The sequence below is a fragment of the Falco cherrug genome, chromosome 8, assembly GCF_023634085.1.
Source record: "Falco cherrug isolate bFalChe1 chromosome 8, bFalChe1.pri, whole genome shotgun sequence".
Classification (NCBI taxonomy): Eukaryota; Metazoa; Chordata; class Aves; order Falconiformes; family Falconidae; genus Falco; species Falco cherrug.
This window is the reverse complement of record NC_073704.1, coordinates 32,319,865-32,339,061: the sequence shown is the minus strand read 5'-3', so window position 1 is coordinate 32,339,061 and position 19,197 is coordinate 32,319,865. Positions and strand designations below refer to the sequence as shown.

Sequence of the window (19,197 nt, the reverse complement as noted above, 5' to 3'; positions counted from 1 at the left end):
ATGCTTGGTGTGGTCACTATGGGCAGGAAAAAATGGGTCCTGCGAGATATTAATGGAGCAGAACCAGACATGTAACTTTTTATGATTGTAAGCTCCTTTGGGCTCTCTCAGCAAGGCATGTCTCTGTCACTCCACTAGAAGCGGTGGTTCCACATTGGGAAAAAAATAGTAGTGTAACACATCATCATTTGGGTCCACCTGTCTGCATCAGCCTTGTCTGTGATACAGGCACGTTCATACAACCAGTTTTACCATTCTCCTTCAGTACCTTTATAGAAATGCAATTTCCCACTCTGCTAGGAGAAAAAAGAAATGTTGCCTTTTCTGACCTCTGAGACAATTTAAAGCACTAGCTGTGGTGCAACCACGCTTGCTCCAGTGATTTGTAACACAAGCCTGACTAGCAGCTCAGCACATATCGCCAGGGCGAGGGTGGGGGTTTAATACAGAAAGCTGCTGGGTTTATCAGCGGTTGACATGCATGCATTATTGTTTCACTGAACAAGGTCCCAGGTGGGAAACAGTGGCTGAGGGTGGCTACGTGAGCCTCCAGCTCAGCAGAAGCTTGTTCCTCAGCTTCCTCCACTGCTCCCACCACAAAGGCAGCCCAAACTCCAGTTCAGCACTTGGCAAAACCAGAGTTGGTGCTTTGTGTGAATCACACTGAAGTGGCACATATGTCCACAAGTGATACAGACCCGCCAGCTCCCCTTTCAGCAAAGACATTTCAAAATGGGCACATGTTCTTGGGAAAAAGAAAAACAAAATCACAAGGATGATTGTCTCTACCTCCATGCTAGTATTGGGGTCAAGGTCATCACACTCTGATTCCTCTGAGCTGTTTGTCTCCTTGTTTGGCAGCATGGAGAGGAAGAAAGAGAACAAGAGATTAGAGGAGAGATTGGTTAGACAGGGCAGAACAGCACAGGAGTTGTGAGCAGCATGGAGATGGGTAACAGTACGGAAAATGCTCTCAAAAAACCAACAGAAAACAAGCCGACAACAAAACAAGGGGAGCAAAGGCAAAGACATGCTTTTGTCAAAGAAGCAGCAGTGATTCTGTAGGTCGTTCAGGTAGTAAAAACAGCGAGGAAGCAACAGGAGGAAGAACTGTGGCCACCATGCTGGAGCAATGGCTTCCCCGCGCCCAGCCCTCGGCCGGCGGGCTGCAGGGTGCAGGGCGGCTGCGCGGGGGGTGCGGGGGCGCCCGGGGTGCCGCCGCAGGGCTCCTCCCTTTGCACATGCCATGGCTATTCCACTAGGCTTACAAGACGGAAAGCCTCTGCAAAGGAAAACACTTAATCATGGGCTCTCCTGGAGAGGGGTGGATCCAAAGGACATGCTCAAGTGCTCTCCTGAACCAAGGCCGGGCTTTGGTTGTGTCAAAATCACGAGTGTTTGCTTGCCTCTGGTGGGAGGGAAAGCCCCAGATTAGTCCTGAGCAGGCCTCATGGTCGGTTTTTAGGGATGGATCCTCTGAATTGGAGCACAGCGGTCAGGCACCCCGAGCAGAAGATGGAGCTTAACCCCACAGTTCTCAACCTTTTCCATACTGGGAGATCTCAGAGAGAGAGAGACAGACACACACACACGCACACAGACACACACGAGACCCTCTCCTGGTGAGACAGAGTCAGCATCTCTGCCCTATCTGGTCACATGGAAAGTAAAAGGTCATTGAGACCATCTCCCCAATCCAAAGACCTTAACCATCTCAAGGTTGAGAACCCATTACCTTAAGATCTGGTGAAATATTGGCCTAAAGAAAACTCATCGACCTCAGTGAGGCCACTGGTTCACCCAGTGGCTTTCTCACCACTGCAGCTGCTCTGGTGGAGCTGCAGATTGGGCTAGGTCAGAGGTCAGTAAATCACTACTGTCACAATTTTAAGAACAGTTATTTAACCATCTATATAGTTGCTCTTTTAATGAAGATTACTTACTTGCATGTAGGATGCCAGGAAAAAGAAAACTAAAAACAAAGGCTGCATTTTATCTTGCATGCAAAAGTCCTGCTAAAATGGATACTACAAAAAAAAGGAAAAAAAAAAAAAAAAAGGATAACTAAAGTGGAAAAAACCCCAAACCAAACCAAACCAAAACCAAACCCAAAATTGCCACCCCCTCCCTCTCTCAGGAGAGGATGCTATAGGGGGTGAAAAGGATGGGAAGCAGGAGAGCAGCACACAGCTTTCAGATGGCCTTACTCACTTTAACAGAGACTTTGTTCCCCAGAATATCCTTGGATTTACGTGGCCCATTGGCTTCATTTTTGCCACTGCTCTCCTTTTCCGCCCGCTTTCTCATGCGCAGGGTATGCCATGAACATGACTTCCTGTTGTACCAAAAAACGCAGCAATCAAACAGCAAATCATAGCAGGAAGGAAGGATTTGGAAAGGGGAACCAGCATCCACATTTGCGATTACTGCGATTCCCTAGAAGGTGAAAGCCACCGGCAATACGCCTATCTCAAACTGAGCAATGAGAGTTGAAGTTAAAAACCAAACCAAACGGTTCTGCAAAGCAGATGTTGTGCCACACTTGCTGTTTAAATGCATGGAGCAGGAAAAAAATGTCCATGATGGAAGCAGGCAACTAGAACTTGGACATCTGGTTTCAGGGACTTTGTTTTGCATTGCCACAAATAGAAATTTATTTTGTTTTTGCTACAGTTAAAAGGCCAATTTGGTCCTTGGTCTTGTTGGTTAAAAGCGGTGGAACAAATGTAAATACATTAATAGATTACTCAGTAGAGCAAATTTTAAAAATTTAAGAAATTCAAGGTGTTGCTCCCTACATGTTGCTCAGAACATGAATAGCCCAACAAATAGGAACTACGTCATTAACTTTCCAAGAGATAAGTCATCTCCTAGAACGACAAGCTCTGCTGTGACCCTCAGGACCAAGAATTCCCCATTTGATTTTGCCAGTCTGATTAGAGAACATCAGTCACTCCAAGGTTTGTGGTTAGCACCACAGCAGGCACAATTCCTGGTACATTTTTCACCCCTCATTACTGCTCCTATGATCTCTACTCTTGGAAAAAAACAACAGAACATGTCACCCCTTGTAAGAGCAATGCTGTGTTGACAACAGAAATTGCATATCAAAGCAGACATAAATTAAGAAAAAACCAAAACATCTTAATATGGATTTAATTTGGTTTAAATAGTGGACAGGTTGGGGGGGATTTGGGAAGGGGTATGTTGTCCAAAGCAGAAAGCTACCAAAACAGCAGTGTGATGAGCTGGGATCCAGGTTCAATGCATCTGCCCACCTTTAAGTCATGCAAATTTGATTTGCATGTTTAAGCCCAATGTTTGGCACATGTCATGTCTACAGTACCTTGACACATTTTACAAAGCAAGTTGCATGTAATCCAACGATCACCTGCGATGCCAATAAAACGCAGTATGTTAGCAAGGTAGGACTCAAAGGATGCCCCGCACAGACGACGCTCCCCCATGAACACTGTGGCTGATTCCTAAGCATTTTTGGGTTCTACTTCAGCACCTGATGGAAGCTGTATAATAGCTCAAATTAAAAAAAAAAAAAAAAAAAGTAAACTAATGGCCTCCCAACAGCTGTCTGCCACTGACACAAGACTGAACTGGGTCGTATCAACTGTTTTCACAACAGGATTAGCGTCTCCACTGCAAACAGCTGGCATGTGCGGTCATGTTTGAGCACAAGGAGCACCAGAGCACCCTGCACGTCTCAGCCAGACAGATAAGTGCTGTCTGATATTTGGGCATTTCTGGAGGAGGTCCAAACGAGATATGCAGAGCAGGGGAAGTTATCCAACACTTCAGGACTGTTAAGTTTTCCTTTAAGATATGGTAAGACTCAAGGATGTGGCTGATGGACTCCCTGAGTTATCAGTGAATAATACATGGTGCCAACACTACTGGATCGACCACATATTTTGTGTACAGTATTTGTCAACAGAAGAAACTCTTTTATTACTTATATTAATTATTCAATATGATCTGGCAGACTAGACAGGGCTGAAGATAACACCAGCTCCAGGTCAGTTTTTACCCACAGGACTTCAGTTGTTCAAGCATCTTTTTGATTTCAGGGTTGTTTTAGCTGTTTGAGTCTGAAAACATGATACGAGACTTTAAATCTTACTGCAGTGAGAAAGAGAGAAGTGCAATGCACGTGTCTTTTGATTTTGTTACACCTTCCTGGCCACAATTCATCCGACCACATAATTTGATGTAGAATTTGACTGTACAGCTGCCATGAAATCAGTCTTCACCAGGAGCCTGGTGCCACGGATAAACCTAAGAGCACGTGGTTGCATATTGTGGTTAGAGAGGAACCCAGGAATGACCGTGGTAGATGTGCAAAAGATGTGCTAAGCAATTCCTTTGGCTTAACATGCAATTTACAGTAGCATTCATTACTGACTGACAGGTAAAGTCATCATTTATCTTAACTGAAACTCCAGCAGAGGTCAAATTATTATTTTTAGTGAATCCGTCACAGAATCTTTCCTTGTGTTTAATTCTGCGCCTCGAGGTACTCATGTAAGGTAACAATTTGTGGCATACGTCATGCATTACCATCTAGTCATTTTAGATGTTAAAAGAAAGCACAGGTATTACTGAAAAGAGGGTTGTACCTTCTGTATTTAATACCAAAAAACCACTTTCTTGCATTAGTCATTTCAGACTGACAAATTTCTAAAAATCAGAAAAGAAAAATATATATATCCACACATTTGTTAAATAAGCAACAAAAAGTTATAAACAACAACAAAAAAAAACCAACAAAAAAACCCCAAACCAACCCAAACCAAAAAAGGGTCATACTAGTTCTTTTACCTCATTAAAACATGCTCATGGTGAAAATTTATTTTACATATTTAAAATAGTACATTTAAAATTAGTTACATTACAGGTACAATGATGAACATTGCGACTATCCATTATATTGCACAACCTGACTTCATCAATGTGAGTTTGTTTCTTTTCCTTTTTTTTTTCTTTTTTTTTCTTTTTTTTTTAAATAGTGCAAAATACTTTATACAGGAATGTACTTGGATGGGGGTCTTGCAAACCAAAAAAATATATTACAAAAGTTACTGCAAACAGAAAAAAAACCAAACAAAAGAAAACAAAATAAAAAAAAGATACAAGCTGTACAAGGAAATTGCCACAGACAACAAAATCTCTCCTCCACGAGAAGTGAACCTCAGTCCAACATGGGGCCTGGATGTTTTTGTGGTTTTTTTTTTTGGGTTTTTTTTTTTTTTTTTGCTATATCCTGTTATAACCAATATATAGATTAGTAACTTAATACAACATAAATATAAGTCCAGTCCAAGCACGTCCATGTTGGTGTAAAATGGTGGAACATAAAACATATCTTTAACTGTCTATGGTTTTATTTTTCTCCAAAGTATAAACAAAACCCCACAAAATGAAAATAAGCAAAACCCGAGCTATCCACCATGGCTGCCCGATGCTGCGGATTGACCATTCAGCTTGTTCCAATGGCACTGTAGATAAAAACCAGCAGGAGTTCCCTACCATTTGGGTTTGTTTCTTTTTATTTATTTTTTTTTTTTCCTCAAAAAATCCACACAGTGCTCCCAGCGAAGCCAACATGGCACTTACTTGATGCTTCCGTCGCTATTATCTGTAGTGGATTTAGTAAGGGGAGCCAAGATACTGCCGGGGATCCATCCTTCAGCGGCTGGAGAGTGGTCGCTTGCAGGCTGGTAAACCAGGAACATGTTCTGCTGGTTGATAGCAAGGACCTGAACCACCTCTCCTTGATTCACACAGATCTCATCCTCCTTCAGTGCATAGTAATCTTTAATCACCACCATGGAAGAGGTCCCATTGCACCCTCCCAAATCAGTCTGAAAATGGACACAACAGAAACCTGTGAGCAGGCGGCGCTGAGGAACCTGCCTTTGCTGGCAGCAATCCCACTGCTTCATGTCAAGCCTAACTGTACCAGAGAGAAAGGCACAAAATACTTAAAGTTCACGTTGATAGAAAAGGATTTTAAGGATCTGAAAGGCAGCACTAATCTGATGCAAACCAGCCTCCTATGTCGTCTTAGATCTCACAGCTGCCAGCGATGGTGCCCCTGCCATGTTCTCATTTGTATGGTCTTACAGATGAACCATCCGTGCTGAGCCATACAGGGGGAAAGACCAACAAAGGCTCAACATTAGAAGCGGAATGAATACTCACACATCTCATGATCTTAAATACACGGCACACTGTAAAGTGGCTTTGGTCAACTGCAGCCAGCAGTGGGGTCCAAACACTGCTGGCTGATGGTTGCTGATTCTGGTGTTTTGTGCACAGTGAACACGCACCCAAATTGTAACCTTCAGCTGGCACCCTGTGAGCTGTTGCACGGGAAAAGGTCTAAACTCTTCTATACCAGAGCAGACCTCCTGAGGAATGGGTGGTTAACGGATATTATAGAAGCCTGAATATTGCTGCTGCTAGTACTGCAAAGGAATATTCAGTTCACTGGGTCTGCAAACACAGTGGCCCAAAACCCACTGCGATCCTCTCTCCAGGCTCTGTCTCCATTTCCCAGCTGAAGTGCCACCCGTCTAGATGCCAGAGCTTTTGCAGTCTCTGTTTAATGCCAATCACATTTTACACCACTGCTTCAATATGTTGATTCCTGTTGACCTGGTTAGCATAAGTAAAACTAACTTCACAGATCACCTGTGGTATAAGAAATGGGCTATGAGATCATGTTTTATCAGATGAGCGCAGTACCTTGCTTTGTTCATACTTGTCTCCGGGCTGTGAGTGTTCATACCCTGTACTGCCGTTGGAGGTAGATATCTTCAGGGGTGGGAGAGATGGGTTACGGCTTGTAGCCTTCAAAGACTTCTCAGACCCTACTGGAACAGAAGAATAGGGTCTGCTGTTGGGCTGAGGGACCCTACTGGTCTGGGGCCTCAGCACTGCTGAGCTACTTTCTTTGCGTTGGTACTCTATGGGAGACTGTAGCGCTGCAAAAGAGGACAAGAATTAGCTATATGCTTTCAATGACATTGCAAAGGGCTGCAGAGAGCGCGTGGGGGGGATTCAGCTGGAACAGACACGTAAGCTGCAAATCAAACAGGAACAGCAGATGCCACCCCTGGAAGCACAGGGCACGTTCATGGCTGGACAGGACACAAGCATGTTACATTGTACTGCATGTGAACTGAACACAGCACTCCATGCTGCTGCGGAGAACAGCTTCTCTAATCAACAGAGTGGGTTAAAATATTTGCCACTTGTAGCACACATAGTTGCAATCATTTTCTTTGAAACGGCACAAATTAATCACATCCTGTAGTCAGAATAAATGAAAGCTTGAATGAGATGCACAGCTTATTTACAGTGAATTTTGCTATCATCAGAACACACAGGTCAAGACCCCTAAGTCTCATTTGTGTATTCCCAAGAGAGTGTGACCACTAAATATTCTTCAGACATGATGCACAGCAACTTGGTTCTCCACGTGCTTTCTATATTGACTATTTTGGTTCAGGGCAACTGCTGGAAATGACCAGCAAGTGAGGAAGTACAGATGGCATCAAGACATTAATCCCAGCACTCCAGACCTCTCCAGAAAACACCCACAAGCAACACTAAAAAGCTTCATAGGCCTTAAAAAAAAGTCTGCTTGTGAGAGTGTATGTTTCATAGTCATGGAGAGAGCTTACACTGGGAAAAGGAAGGATAAAAATGCCAGATGGTAAAGAAATAAAGAATTTTTTACGTTTGGAGGAGAAAGGATCAGGGCTAGGACCCCCAGTGAGTGGGAAAGGAACAGATTTGCTAGGCTCAGACTACCATCCGCAGACCTATGGGTTTGGTTTTTCGCATGTCATGAGGCTTTAATGCATGATTTATAGTCAGTTAATACTGTGTACGTGCACCAGACTAAACCTACTGGAATGCAGAGAGACTAGTCTAGCAAGAGGCAGACAGGACATAATGTCACAGCATCAGCCCAACAAGGGAACCACAACAGAAGGAATGTCTTTCCCAACAAGAGGAAAAGGAAAGAAAAACAGAAAGGCTCAGCGCCACACAGCATACTCTCCAGCATTCCCTTTCCATAGAAAGGCAGGACTGCTCCAACAAGAAATCACTTGATACTAAAGAACAAGAGAGTAATTAAAAAATAATTTAAAAAATCAAGGAGGATGCCAGATCGCTATTTTTTCCAAAAGGATACAAACACAGACCTGTGTAGCAATCTGGAAGACTACTTGGCTCCAAAACCTACGCAGTGTCCCTTGTCACAGAAGTGCTTCCTATGCTTCCTATTTATGCCACAGTGACCACCAGTTGTACTCGCTTACCTCAGCTGCAGCTGAAAATGGTTTGGTCCTGATGAAGATCAGGCACAGAGGAGAAGGAAGGTTGGGGAGAGCTTTGACAATGATTTTGATAATGACAGTGACGTTTCTCTAGTATATGCTGTAGATTAGGCTGCAAGATCTTTAGCAGTAAGATCTGGATGCTTATCAATCTATCTTGAAACCATCTATCCTTCTCAGTGTTTTTAAAGGGTATTTAGTTGAGTGTCCACTTGTGACTACTAATTCCACCATTAACTATCACAGCCATGCCTGGCTTCCAGCCCCTTGTTCAACATCTGCTCGTATTATTACGAGCTTCTGGCAAAAATCAGCGTCCCTGTACTTGCATGCTATCTCTTTCTCTAGACCCCCACAAAATATGATGAAAAGGTATAGATTGATGGCATTTTACTTATGAAATATATCCATCAGTGACATATTTTCTTTACAGCTTGCTTCTTAAAAGAAAACAAAAGAACAGTCACTATAGCAAATCATTTGGTGCACAGTCTGTTTCTCAAGCTTAGCAGCTTTTGCTTTTCTGAGGAAAAGCATGAAAGGCTTAAATACTACAGTGTAATTGCCCCAAGTTTTACATTTATGAACTGTGGATGCAAATACTACACTTTGTACACAGCCCTGTATACTTTAGGGCTTCCCTGTTGAAGACAGAAAATCAGAGACAGCTTGGGCAAGAACTCACAGGGAATATTTTGTTATTAAGTTTATGCAGCATTGGCTCAGTGTGGATTTAATATGATTTTAAAGACAGAAAACATCTGCTTTAATGAAACACAAAGCTAAAGAACGTATTTAAAGCTTAGTCAGCCTCAATAAGATTACATATTAAAAGCCACTTAAATTGTTCTGGACTGCACAGGCTCTGCTGGATACAATATCATTTTCTTGGATCTTATTTATAGGTTTAAGGTAAATCCTTAAGCCTGTGTTTTAATATAAATCTATTTTTACTTCTAGCTTTAGAGATACTGACGATTATGTTCCTAACCCACCAAATTCCTTGCTGGCCTCACAGCAGATAGGATAAATAGGGGCTATGAAGATGCTTCAATAGAAAAAGGGGCTCACGGGGCAGTAAGCTCTGGGAGGATAAGAGTGAATATATCAAACATAGAACAACAAGTAAGAAAGACGTGGAAGGGACAGGAATCCCCTGCAGTAGTGTCTGTGGAATTCTCACATTTTAAAAAAAATTCTGTAGCTAACCATTAGTGGAACTTATTTTTGTTCCGGTAATCCCTCATTCAAAGCCAATTGCAACAATACAAAAGCCACAACTTTTGGTACTAACTGGTCAGACTGGAGAAGCTGAGACAGCTCATCTCACCAGTGTATTTAAGGAATCATTTTACAGTGGTGGTAACGAGGCCCTTTCTATTCCAGTATCAAATTTTGGAAGCACAGGTGAAACACTTCCCTTCTCAGCTCAGCCATTGTTTTCAGACTAAGGTGAATGAAAATTTTAAAACCCTCCATGTTGAAGGAAAGGGAATCTCTGTTTTTATGCGAACTGAAAGGGCCTTTTCAGATTTTGCAACAAAAAAATCCACAAAATCGAACACCAAAACCTGAAAATCAAAAAAGCTAACAGATTGTGCCAAACCAAAATGCTTTGATTCAAGCAAATAAGTTTCATTATTGAACATAGTATTAAGTTCTTAAAATATAGAGCTTTTTTTCTAATATAAGCTCCATTAAAAAAAGTTGTTTTGAAATGAAGAGTGCAAAACAATTTTGGAAGCATCCAAAGTAATGATTCCATTTTGTTGCTTCCAAACAAACAAAATAGATACTATTTTTAGATTTTTGCTCTAGCCTAGGTTCCTCCTCTTTCCCTCATTCAGTCATGAGCAAGAACAAGCTAAAATTGTTAACTGCACTTGATTCCTCTGTATTTTCAAAATACACATTTCTGTTTATCATGTGTGTTTCTTTTTGGTTTTTGGGGTTTTTTTTGTGGGTTTTTTTTTTTTTTAGAAACACAGCTTTACTTTAAAATATTATTTCTAACCACCTCAAATCTAGTCCTAAAGGAAAGCTGACATTTTGGAAAGGCAAGTGTTCATGCACAGCTCCCATGGTTCCTAGGAAAACCAGGGGCAGATGTTTCCTTGCCCTCTTGTGTTTTTGTTGAAGGCAGCTGTTGCCCTGCAGAGTGTGGACCTGTAAGGGCATTGATGGTGAGGCAGCCTTCGTCCCACCTTGTGTCCTTAGCTTGTAGTACATGGTGACGTTGAATAGGAGGTTCCTGGGGATAAGCCTTGCTCTGAGTAAGTGGGAGCTACTGAGTAGATAGAATGGCAACCTGGCTTCGACATTGTCCGGGAAAGGGATTAGATTTAAAATCTCCCTGTAGAATGGAAAGTACTAGGTGACACAGACCTGGAAAACCCAGCATTTTAAAAGGATCTTGCACAAAAGTACTACCAAAGGCACGTCACTGGTGGAGGAACCTGAGACCTGAATATGAACCTGACTGATGTATGCACGGCAATTGCACGGGGACCCACCACCTATTTAAGCTGGGAGTGGTAGGCTGCCAAAAACAGTCCACAAGATGCTGCTAATGAAGCCAGGCCAGAATGACCTGCTGTCTTTAATGCAAGATGGGGCTCTAGCAGCTTCTGACGGTGGGCTCCAGGGCCACACAGCAGTTCCCATCAGGCTTGCCCAGCCCTCCTCCCATTCTTCACCTTCCCACCAGGCAGACCTGGCGTGCAGGGCAGAGAGCTCTGTACGGTGGCACTGAGGTGGTCTCTTTTCAAAGACCACCTGTAAATTATGAGGACTCGTTCCCATGTACTCTCTGGATACCACTTGACCCAGTGCTTAATGACAGGCAGAATGGGCTCTAGTTTCCTACTTGGGATTTCCCTTACGAGAAGAAGTTGCTGGATTGTTTTTCTCACAGATGAAACAGTGACACAAAGATTCTAAATCCCATTTAGTGTCACAGTTTGGGAAATAAAGCAAAGACCATGTACATACCATTTAGGAAATCTCTTTGTGTGTCCAGGACCTGGTTGATGTCCTGTACCCAAGCTTGTTGAATTTCTGGATTAGCTGCCTGTAAAATGACTCTCTCTGATGTTTCCCGGCTCATTAGAGAAAACTTGCAGGGATCGTTGTCCACATTTTCTTCAATGATAAGGTAGTTCATCTGAAATAAGCCAAGGTAAGCATGTTACATGGAGCATAAGTTAACATTACTCAATAATCAGAATAAAATTGCTGTGAAAAGTTCCTGAAAATAATTTGAGTCCAGTAACACACTTTCAGATCATAATCAGAAGAATTTGCCTCATCTAGATATAGGCAGATAAATCTTAAGCTTAATAAAGCTCTGACAGATGTACCAGACATCCGCCTGCCTTGTCTTGAATTACAACTTCTATTTTAAGGCCAGATAGACCTGACTGATGTGCTAAAAATTTACTATAACCTGTAAATATAGTTAAAAAGTTCCTACTAAGATGTTAATAGTCTATCCTTCCTTGATTTAAAGAAGTGTTTACATTTCTTATCCTCCATTGTTAAGTCAGTTTCAGTCAGAGTATTTTAAAAATGGAATGGACCATGCACAGGGATATACTGGGAAAAAAAGAGCAATTCTCCCCTGATGTTCCAACAGATCTTCTTATTTCTAGCAGATTACAGTCATCTGCACGCAATCACTTCACTTGACTGCAGTCACAGACCTCTGGAAATCTCATGGATGGCATTTTTGGCTGCTGTCCTGCCCTTGGAGGCTTCTGTTTAAGTACACCCAAAACTTTAACTTTTCCTGAGCTACTTATACCTGTGATAGTAAATAAGAATATGTTAGCATAGCCTTTAAAAAAAAAAAAAAAAAAAAAAAGAGAGAAAGAGAGTCTTCATATCAAAAGTAGACAGCTCCAAAGACTAAGGCAATAACATCCCTCTAGAAGAAGTCTATCTCGAATTGCTCTGAGCATCTGTCAAGGCATGGAGGGATTCACTCCACATCTGAATACTGTCCAGCATTCAAACTGCAAGATGGAAAGAGCCTCTTCCTTCTCTTCTGGGGGACCCTGTGAAGTTAGAGGGACACGCAGGAACTCCTCTGACATGGTGAGAAGGAAAGGGACAGACAGCGAGCCTGGACGGTGCTCTTCCTCTTGTTCTGAGGTCTTGCTCCTCTGGTTGATAGCCCAAGCAAGCAAGTCAATCCTGGTATGACTCCAGGAAAAAGACTTGTAGGTCAGAGTCCCTAACCTCCTATTTGCATCTCAGGGAGATGCATTTGCCAGGGCTGGCCACTTAGGTGTATTGAGAGTCTGAAAGGCATCCAACTGAGAAGTATCCAAGAAGGGATGTGCAATTTCTGAACACTAACTTCATCAGTGCATAAAGAAGTGTTCTTTGCTAATGTAGGACATCATGCTCAAGCTTCTATCACAGTTTCAGTGTGACAGACCTTGGAGAACAATATTTGGGAGCCTGGCTACATCCGAAGTCATATGCATTTCTTGCTCTAACGAAGAGGCCTCCAGTGCTCAGCAGCGACTGTGACACAGAGGAAAGAAATAGGATCTCCACTGCTGGCTAGGTCCTTCTGCTGTGTGGGAGGATGGGACCAGCAGGGGAACAGCCTCCATGTCTCAGGGAGTGCCTCCCAGAGAACCAGACAAGCATGACTGCAGATGGTATCGAAGCCAGCCAAAGATGGCTAGGCAGTCCTGGTAACTGCTGTGAAGATGGGCTCAACCTGCCCAGCAGGATCTTGTCAGCACTTGAACCAAGGTCAAATAAACTTGGTCCCAGCTGACAGTGTAAAGCTTCCTCAAACTCTGGCTCGTGAACTCCTATCAGATGCAAATTCTGGATGCCCACGTTTAGGGCAGGGTTATGAAAGACAAGTGATGAGGCAAGCCTGCTTATGTGACACCTTGGGACAAACTGCCTCTTGCCAGGGAATCACCCAGCTCAGGCTGAAGCTCCACTGCAAGGTGAGGATGCCTGTGGCACAGAGTGGTGGTCCTGCAACAGGGAATGGTCCTGCTCCACTGTGGGCCACAGCTCATCTCTGTGGGAAAGCATGAGAGAAATACAAAAGCAGGCAGAAGCTGAAGTAGGGGCTGGGAGGCAGGGTGCGAAAGCTGCTGGCACACAGGCTCCACGCTGCGCTGGGGGAGATGCACACGGAGCCACGGGGAATCCTACACTCGCTGTAGGCACTCACCAGGAGAACGAGCTGTTTGCCAAGGGGAAGAAAAGAGGGACTGGAAAATTATCACACAAAAATTTTAAACTCAGGCAGTGGGAACAGTATTACTTTCATAGGCTGTTTAACTAGAAAAGCAACTCATGCCCTTGAGGCAAGCTAATTTTATTGACATTAGAAGAGATTTATTTTTCTCTCTTTATCTACAATATACAATTCAGCAATTGTTTCCTGCAGATAAAAGCTGCATTGTTATACATACCATAAACTGAAGCAAAAAAGATTAATGTTATTTCCATCTCCCAACTTTAATAATGATTTAAATCAGCAATAAGATAAAATCAAAGCTGATCATCTAAATCAAGATGATTGTTTATTTGTACACTTTAGGTTTTTCCTTTATAGCTTATTATTTGGTTGGAAACTATGAAATACGCTGACTTACAAATGGATATAGGCTTTTCAGTAAATGCTGCAGATTCTGTCAGCCAACAAGTTGCCCTCGTTTCAATAAATATGCTGTTTATCATATATTTGTTTAGTTATACATGGTTAATATGCATTATGGTACCTGATATTGTTCTCTTCTACTTCATATTAATGTATAATTTAAAATATAGAGCAAACACAATGCATTCTTCCATATCTCTTTTTAACCTGTATCTTTGAAAAGGAAATCAATCCCGACTTGCTTCTCAGCTTTTGAATGATCAAGGCACTCAAATGAACCAGTGACTTTGCTCTTTCTGCAGGCACAGTAAAGGCTGTTCTACCAGGAGAGGTGTAGCGCTTACCATTTTAGATGTTAACTTCATATTTGTTAAACAAGCATAAACCCCCTTAAACAAATGAACAAACAAGTATTTTCCCTGGTTACTTCCAGTTTTTACTTTCAGTCCCAGCCCCACAATCTGGAAAGATTATTTAAAAGCAAAATTAATTTCTTGAAACGTGTTTTATATTTAGCTGGTTTTATAATTCCTCGTAGCTGCATTTTTAGAGCTATGCATGGTTTTGTTTGTTTTTGAAATAGTTCTGTCTTCTTGCAACAATCACATTTGTACTAAAAGCCCTCCCCCGATTAGGGACAGTATTTCCAGTAATGTCACAGAGAGGCTTAGTACTGCCTTAGAGTTTGGCCTAAGATGACTACACCTTCCCCCACCTTTCATGAGCACGCTTAAAAGCAACTATTGTATACTTCCTTTGACTACTGCAGGCTCTGTAGCAATATTTGCTAATGCAGAGCTATGAATGACAGAGGACCTGCCCTCGCTGTGTTCCTTGTAAAAGTTACCCAGTAAATTTAGGCACCCAGTGATTTATTTGGAGATGGTCTTAAATGGCTTCTGGTCCATTGAAAGGTAAACACAAATGTTTTCTGCAAATTGTTGTCCACCTATGACAGGATGGACCAGTCTCGCAGCACAGAAAACTGGTAGGATTTCCTTACCTGACCATCAAACAGAATATGCCTCTCCCTCTCTACTTCTTACCTTTATGCTTTTCTTGAACATGTAGCCTGGTGTTAAAGATCCTTTTCTAAGGAGTTCGCTGAAAATAACTATTTGCTCAAAGAGAAACACCCTACGCTCCTTTGGTCGAGACTGAACGCCAGAATCCTGCTCTGTCACATAGAAGGTGTCCTGCTGCAGCAGCTTGCCTTGCGCTGTCAGCTTGCCCTGAGAAGCAGAAAGGCACCAACGTTACAAACATGATCCCACACAACAATCTGCTGGTTTGTGCAGTCCAAGTTTTCCAAGCAGCACTGAATTCATGTGAGACATATCCCCTCTAAATTTTCAAAGCAGCAATCTTGTAAATCAAGACCTCAGTTTAAGAAAAATAACATAGGTTTTCTTTGTTCCCGTTGCCACTGATTGTGCACATAAAACCAAAAGCCAGAGGTCTCAAGAAGAATTTTTTATATACTTAATTTCAGACACTGTTCCCATTATGTAGTTTGTTACTGTAGTGCCTTGGATTGCCTCTGGTCTTGAGCTCTCCATCATTCCCTAAACCAGAAGCCAATGACAACACCTCTGGAGGCTCAAAAAAACCAGGACCTACCTGTTTGCAGGAATGCTACAATGCATAAGAGGGTAAGACAAACTTGACTTCATTGTGCAGATAAGACATCTCAGGAGGGCTGCCAAAGTCTATGTTGGCTTAGTTACAAACCACAAGCTGTAACCTGTGGGGTTACAACTCACAGGTCCCCTCCTGGATGTTGCCAAAGTCAGGGGGAGCTGTTAACACATTAATGCTAGGGTGACCTTACTAACAGGCAGAGTAGTCTGGCTCAGCACTTATTTTGCTCTGGCAATAGAGACAAGAAATCTACTTCAAGCTTGCAGAAGCTTTTAAGGACCTCACATTTTGAAGAAACAATAGATAGATTGTCACAAGTTTGGAGTGAAAGGTATATCACCCCCACCTTCAAAACCACACCAAAGCATGCAACTCAGCAACTGGAGAAGAACAAGCACTAGATAAACAGCCTGGAATAGGGCCAGTTGTAGAGACAATCATAGAAAGATAAAATACTTCTCCTTGCCTAGCTGTTGTTATAAGCAGAATGCAAACGCATACCTCAAAGCCTTGCAGGCGACCCAGGTTCATCATATCATTGCAACGTTTTGGTACAAGGCACATTAATTCAACTGCTTTCTGTTAAGGAAAAAGGACGTTGTATTATTACAAGAGAATCAGAAGGTTCCTCAAAGCAAAGTGTCAAATAATGAACTTCAGTAGCACAATCACCGCTAGCAGTTATTCATGGCAAGGCCCTCATGTGCTGAAGAGGTACAGTCATGTCTAAAAGAGGATGGTGCACCTGCAATGCAGGACTGTGCCTTCATCTTTTACTTCAGATTTTAGCTAAGAGCAATAACATGTTTAGAATACCAGCGGGATCTTCAACTATTGTCAAAGGAATACTGGGCTTTTCATTCCTCCACATAAAGTGCCATTAGATAACAGTACTATTGTCGGGACTTGAAAACGTACCTCTACATCGGAGCACTCCAGACCAGCTTTTTCACTGTACCTCAGGAAGTCCTGAAGAAAGCAGAAAGGTTTGCATTAAGGCACTTCAGGAAGAGAAAACAGAAGATGCCAGTTTGAAAAAAAAAAAACCCAAAACATATCCCAGCATGTGATTTTCTGAGAAGAACCTTGCTAATATTAATAAAACCGTCTGCAGAGGTTTGTGAACATTATAAACTCTTTATAGATATGGAAAAGGGGTGTGGATGGTTGCTGAAAACATCATATAAAAAAGACAAAGCCAGGATTAGCCCTTGGGAATGCTTAGTTGGTCCCTGTCTTAAGCCACAAGACCACACACACTTGAAGACTTTTTTTTTCCTTTTCACATTTCAGGGAACACACTGCTGTCTCTTTGCTAGTGTGCAATTACAAAACTGTGGGCTGATGGCAGCCTGCTTGAGACTAGTTCAAAAAAAGAGAAGAAACCAGCTCAGAGCCCCAGTACTGCTGGGGATGACAGGGTAGGGTTCAGCCACGCCTGCTCCTAGATGTTAGCTTGAGACCCTACGGATGGACTTCCAGAAATGCTGAGTAACTGGCATTGTGGATAAATCAGCAGAAGCCAGAGTGGTCAGACTCCTTTGGGGAGCTCACCACAATTTTTTCCCCCAATTTTAAGACAGCAGAATATTCTGGAAATAAAGTTCCTTAAGGTAATTTGAAGAGAGATATTCAGAAATGGACATTATAGCATTTATTAGAAGTCTGCCATTCAGCACCAAAGACAGGCTTTACTAACACGCCTGTGTGCCTTATTGCAATGTAAAAAAATTGAATGAAAGTTTGCTCTGAAACTTCAAAGGAAGAAAATTCCTATTTGGATTTTACTCTTCTATAAAAAAAACCAATAGAAAATAATTTTAAAAAATCTTTTTATCATCCTAAATTGCAAACTACTCCTACAGATGTGGCTTTCCTGCTCTCTGGACATTTTTCACAGTACTCTGTCATTGTATGCCCATGTTTAAGCAGACTCTTCTTTCCTTTTAATCTGATGAAGTTAAAACCAAGGCTGAATTAAAACGACAGCATCTCATGCAAGATGCAGACTACAGTTTAGTCCAAACTGTATCTTTCCACTCACCTTGAGAAGAAGCTGGTATTTAGTTATTCTTTGAATGGGTTTGATTAGAAAGTCACTGATGGTTAACCGTTGGCTTATTTCCTGTTGAACCTCCTAAAAATTGAGGATTAAAAACAATTGCAAACAATAACAAAGTAAAACAGAGAACATGATAAAATGTCTCAGTAGAGACTTATTTCCACAGAAAGTTGGCCTGTTCTTAATCTTTTGTTTGCAAGAGGGAATTTTAATGGATTTAAAAAACCGGCATATCCTACTTAGGCAAGGACTGGGTAAGTCTTGACCAAGCTGGAAGGCGTTGGAAAGCATGGGATCCCTTCCCCCTCTGAGCTAACCGAGCAGGACTACAAGGTCTGGAGACCACTCTTCCCACTGCAGCGGGGATTAGCTCACAAACAAGTCCTGCAAAGCATGCCTCTTACCCTTGGGTGAAAGGAAACATTTTTCCCTTGCTAAACAAGCTTCTTTCACATTAATATCTAAATGTGTCTAGTCCCAAAGATTCCTTCAAACACACAAAGTTATTTGGAATTTATGAGAGGCACCACCCAGCTCCAACAACTTTTACCTCCTCCCCTGTTTGTAGACCACAGATGAAAAAGTCTTATTTTATTTTGGACAGAAATCAATGCAGTTGTACTCCGAGGGCCACAGACAGTGAGTACGGGATTAAATATTTATTAGAAATTAACAGTATGAGAATTTGAAACAAATGAAAGAATAACACTTTTCCCCATAGCAGAGACTTTAGCAGCATGGGCAGTATCAAAATCTTCTAACGTTTGTTTTAGCCAAACCCCACAGGTTACAGAATAGTCTACTTGCCTTCAACTCACAGCTGTAAGTAGCAGTAACGTATAATGAGCCATGCTTACCTCAAAGTATGCCTCATACTCAGCTACTATATATTCAGATCGTGGCTTGTTTTGGCAATATACCACATACATGTGTAATCGCCGCTCCTATGAAAGCAAGAGGCCGGGTGAGATATTGGCTACCGTTCTATTCTGCTATTAAAAGCTGGCAGAAAGTTGCTATGGTGTTCTGCTTGGTCTGCCTTATTTTTGGTTTAATCAAAGATTTAGTTTGCTGAAGTAGGAAAGTAAATCGGTAATTGGTTCTGCTCTCCACTTCTGCACCTTAAGCAAGGGGAGGTTTCCGTGGGGGCAGCCACTTGGGGTTGTCAGCCCCACACTGGTCGGTCTGAGATTTGCTGTAGGTTTGTGCTCTAGCTATTATCACATGAACATGTCAATTGTAGCAGTTGGCAAGTACCTGCCATAATTATATTTTGGCAGATGTCCTCGGCCACAACAATCTTGCCCCCAAAATGAGAAGTCTGCAAGAAGGCAATGATTAATGCTTTGGTTCAATCCAGCTCACTGCAGATGCATAACTATAGGGATACTTTATGACTAAATTTAATTTTAGGCATGTAAAAGTACCAAGTCGACACAAATATGTTTTTTGGAAAGGAGTCATCACACCCTAACTGACAATTATGCTAG

The 19,197-nt window shown here is 42.1% G+C and overlaps 1 protein-coding gene across 10 annotated transcripts in view; it reads right to left on the bottom strand.

Moving 5' to 3' along the window:
- Positions 1-19,197, bottom strand: part of KALRN (kalirin RhoGEF kinase) — a 528,324-nt gene that overhangs the window by 27,909 nt on the left and 481,218 nt on the right. For 5 of the 10 annotated variants that reach the window (XM_055717652.1, XM_055717651.1, XM_055717654.1 and 2 more), the window contains 10 exons: positions 18,565-18,651; positions 17,690-17,782; positions 16,564-16,614; positions 16,147-16,224; positions 15,051-15,236; positions 11,358-11,529; positions 6,763-7,001; positions 5,629-5,876; positions 2,212-2,335; positions 790-849 (listed from right to left, as the gene is read on the bottom strand). In XM_055717652.1, the coding sequence (XP_055573627.1) occupies positions 790-849; positions 2,212-2,335; positions 5,629-5,876; positions 6,763-7,001; positions 11,358-11,529; positions 15,051-15,236; positions 16,147-16,224; positions 16,564-16,614; positions 17,690-17,782; positions 18,565-18,651 (1,338 nt within the window). Of the gene's footprint in view, positions 1-789; positions 850-1,943; positions 2,028-2,211; positions 2,336-4,610; positions 5,877-6,762; positions 7,002-11,357; positions 11,530-15,050; positions 15,237-16,146; positions 16,225-16,563; positions 16,615-17,689; positions 17,783-18,564; positions 18,652-19,197 lie in introns of those variants that run through there. The other 5 variants (XR_008733429.1, XR_008733430.1, XM_055717657.1 and 2 more) reach the window with 5 other exon arrangements.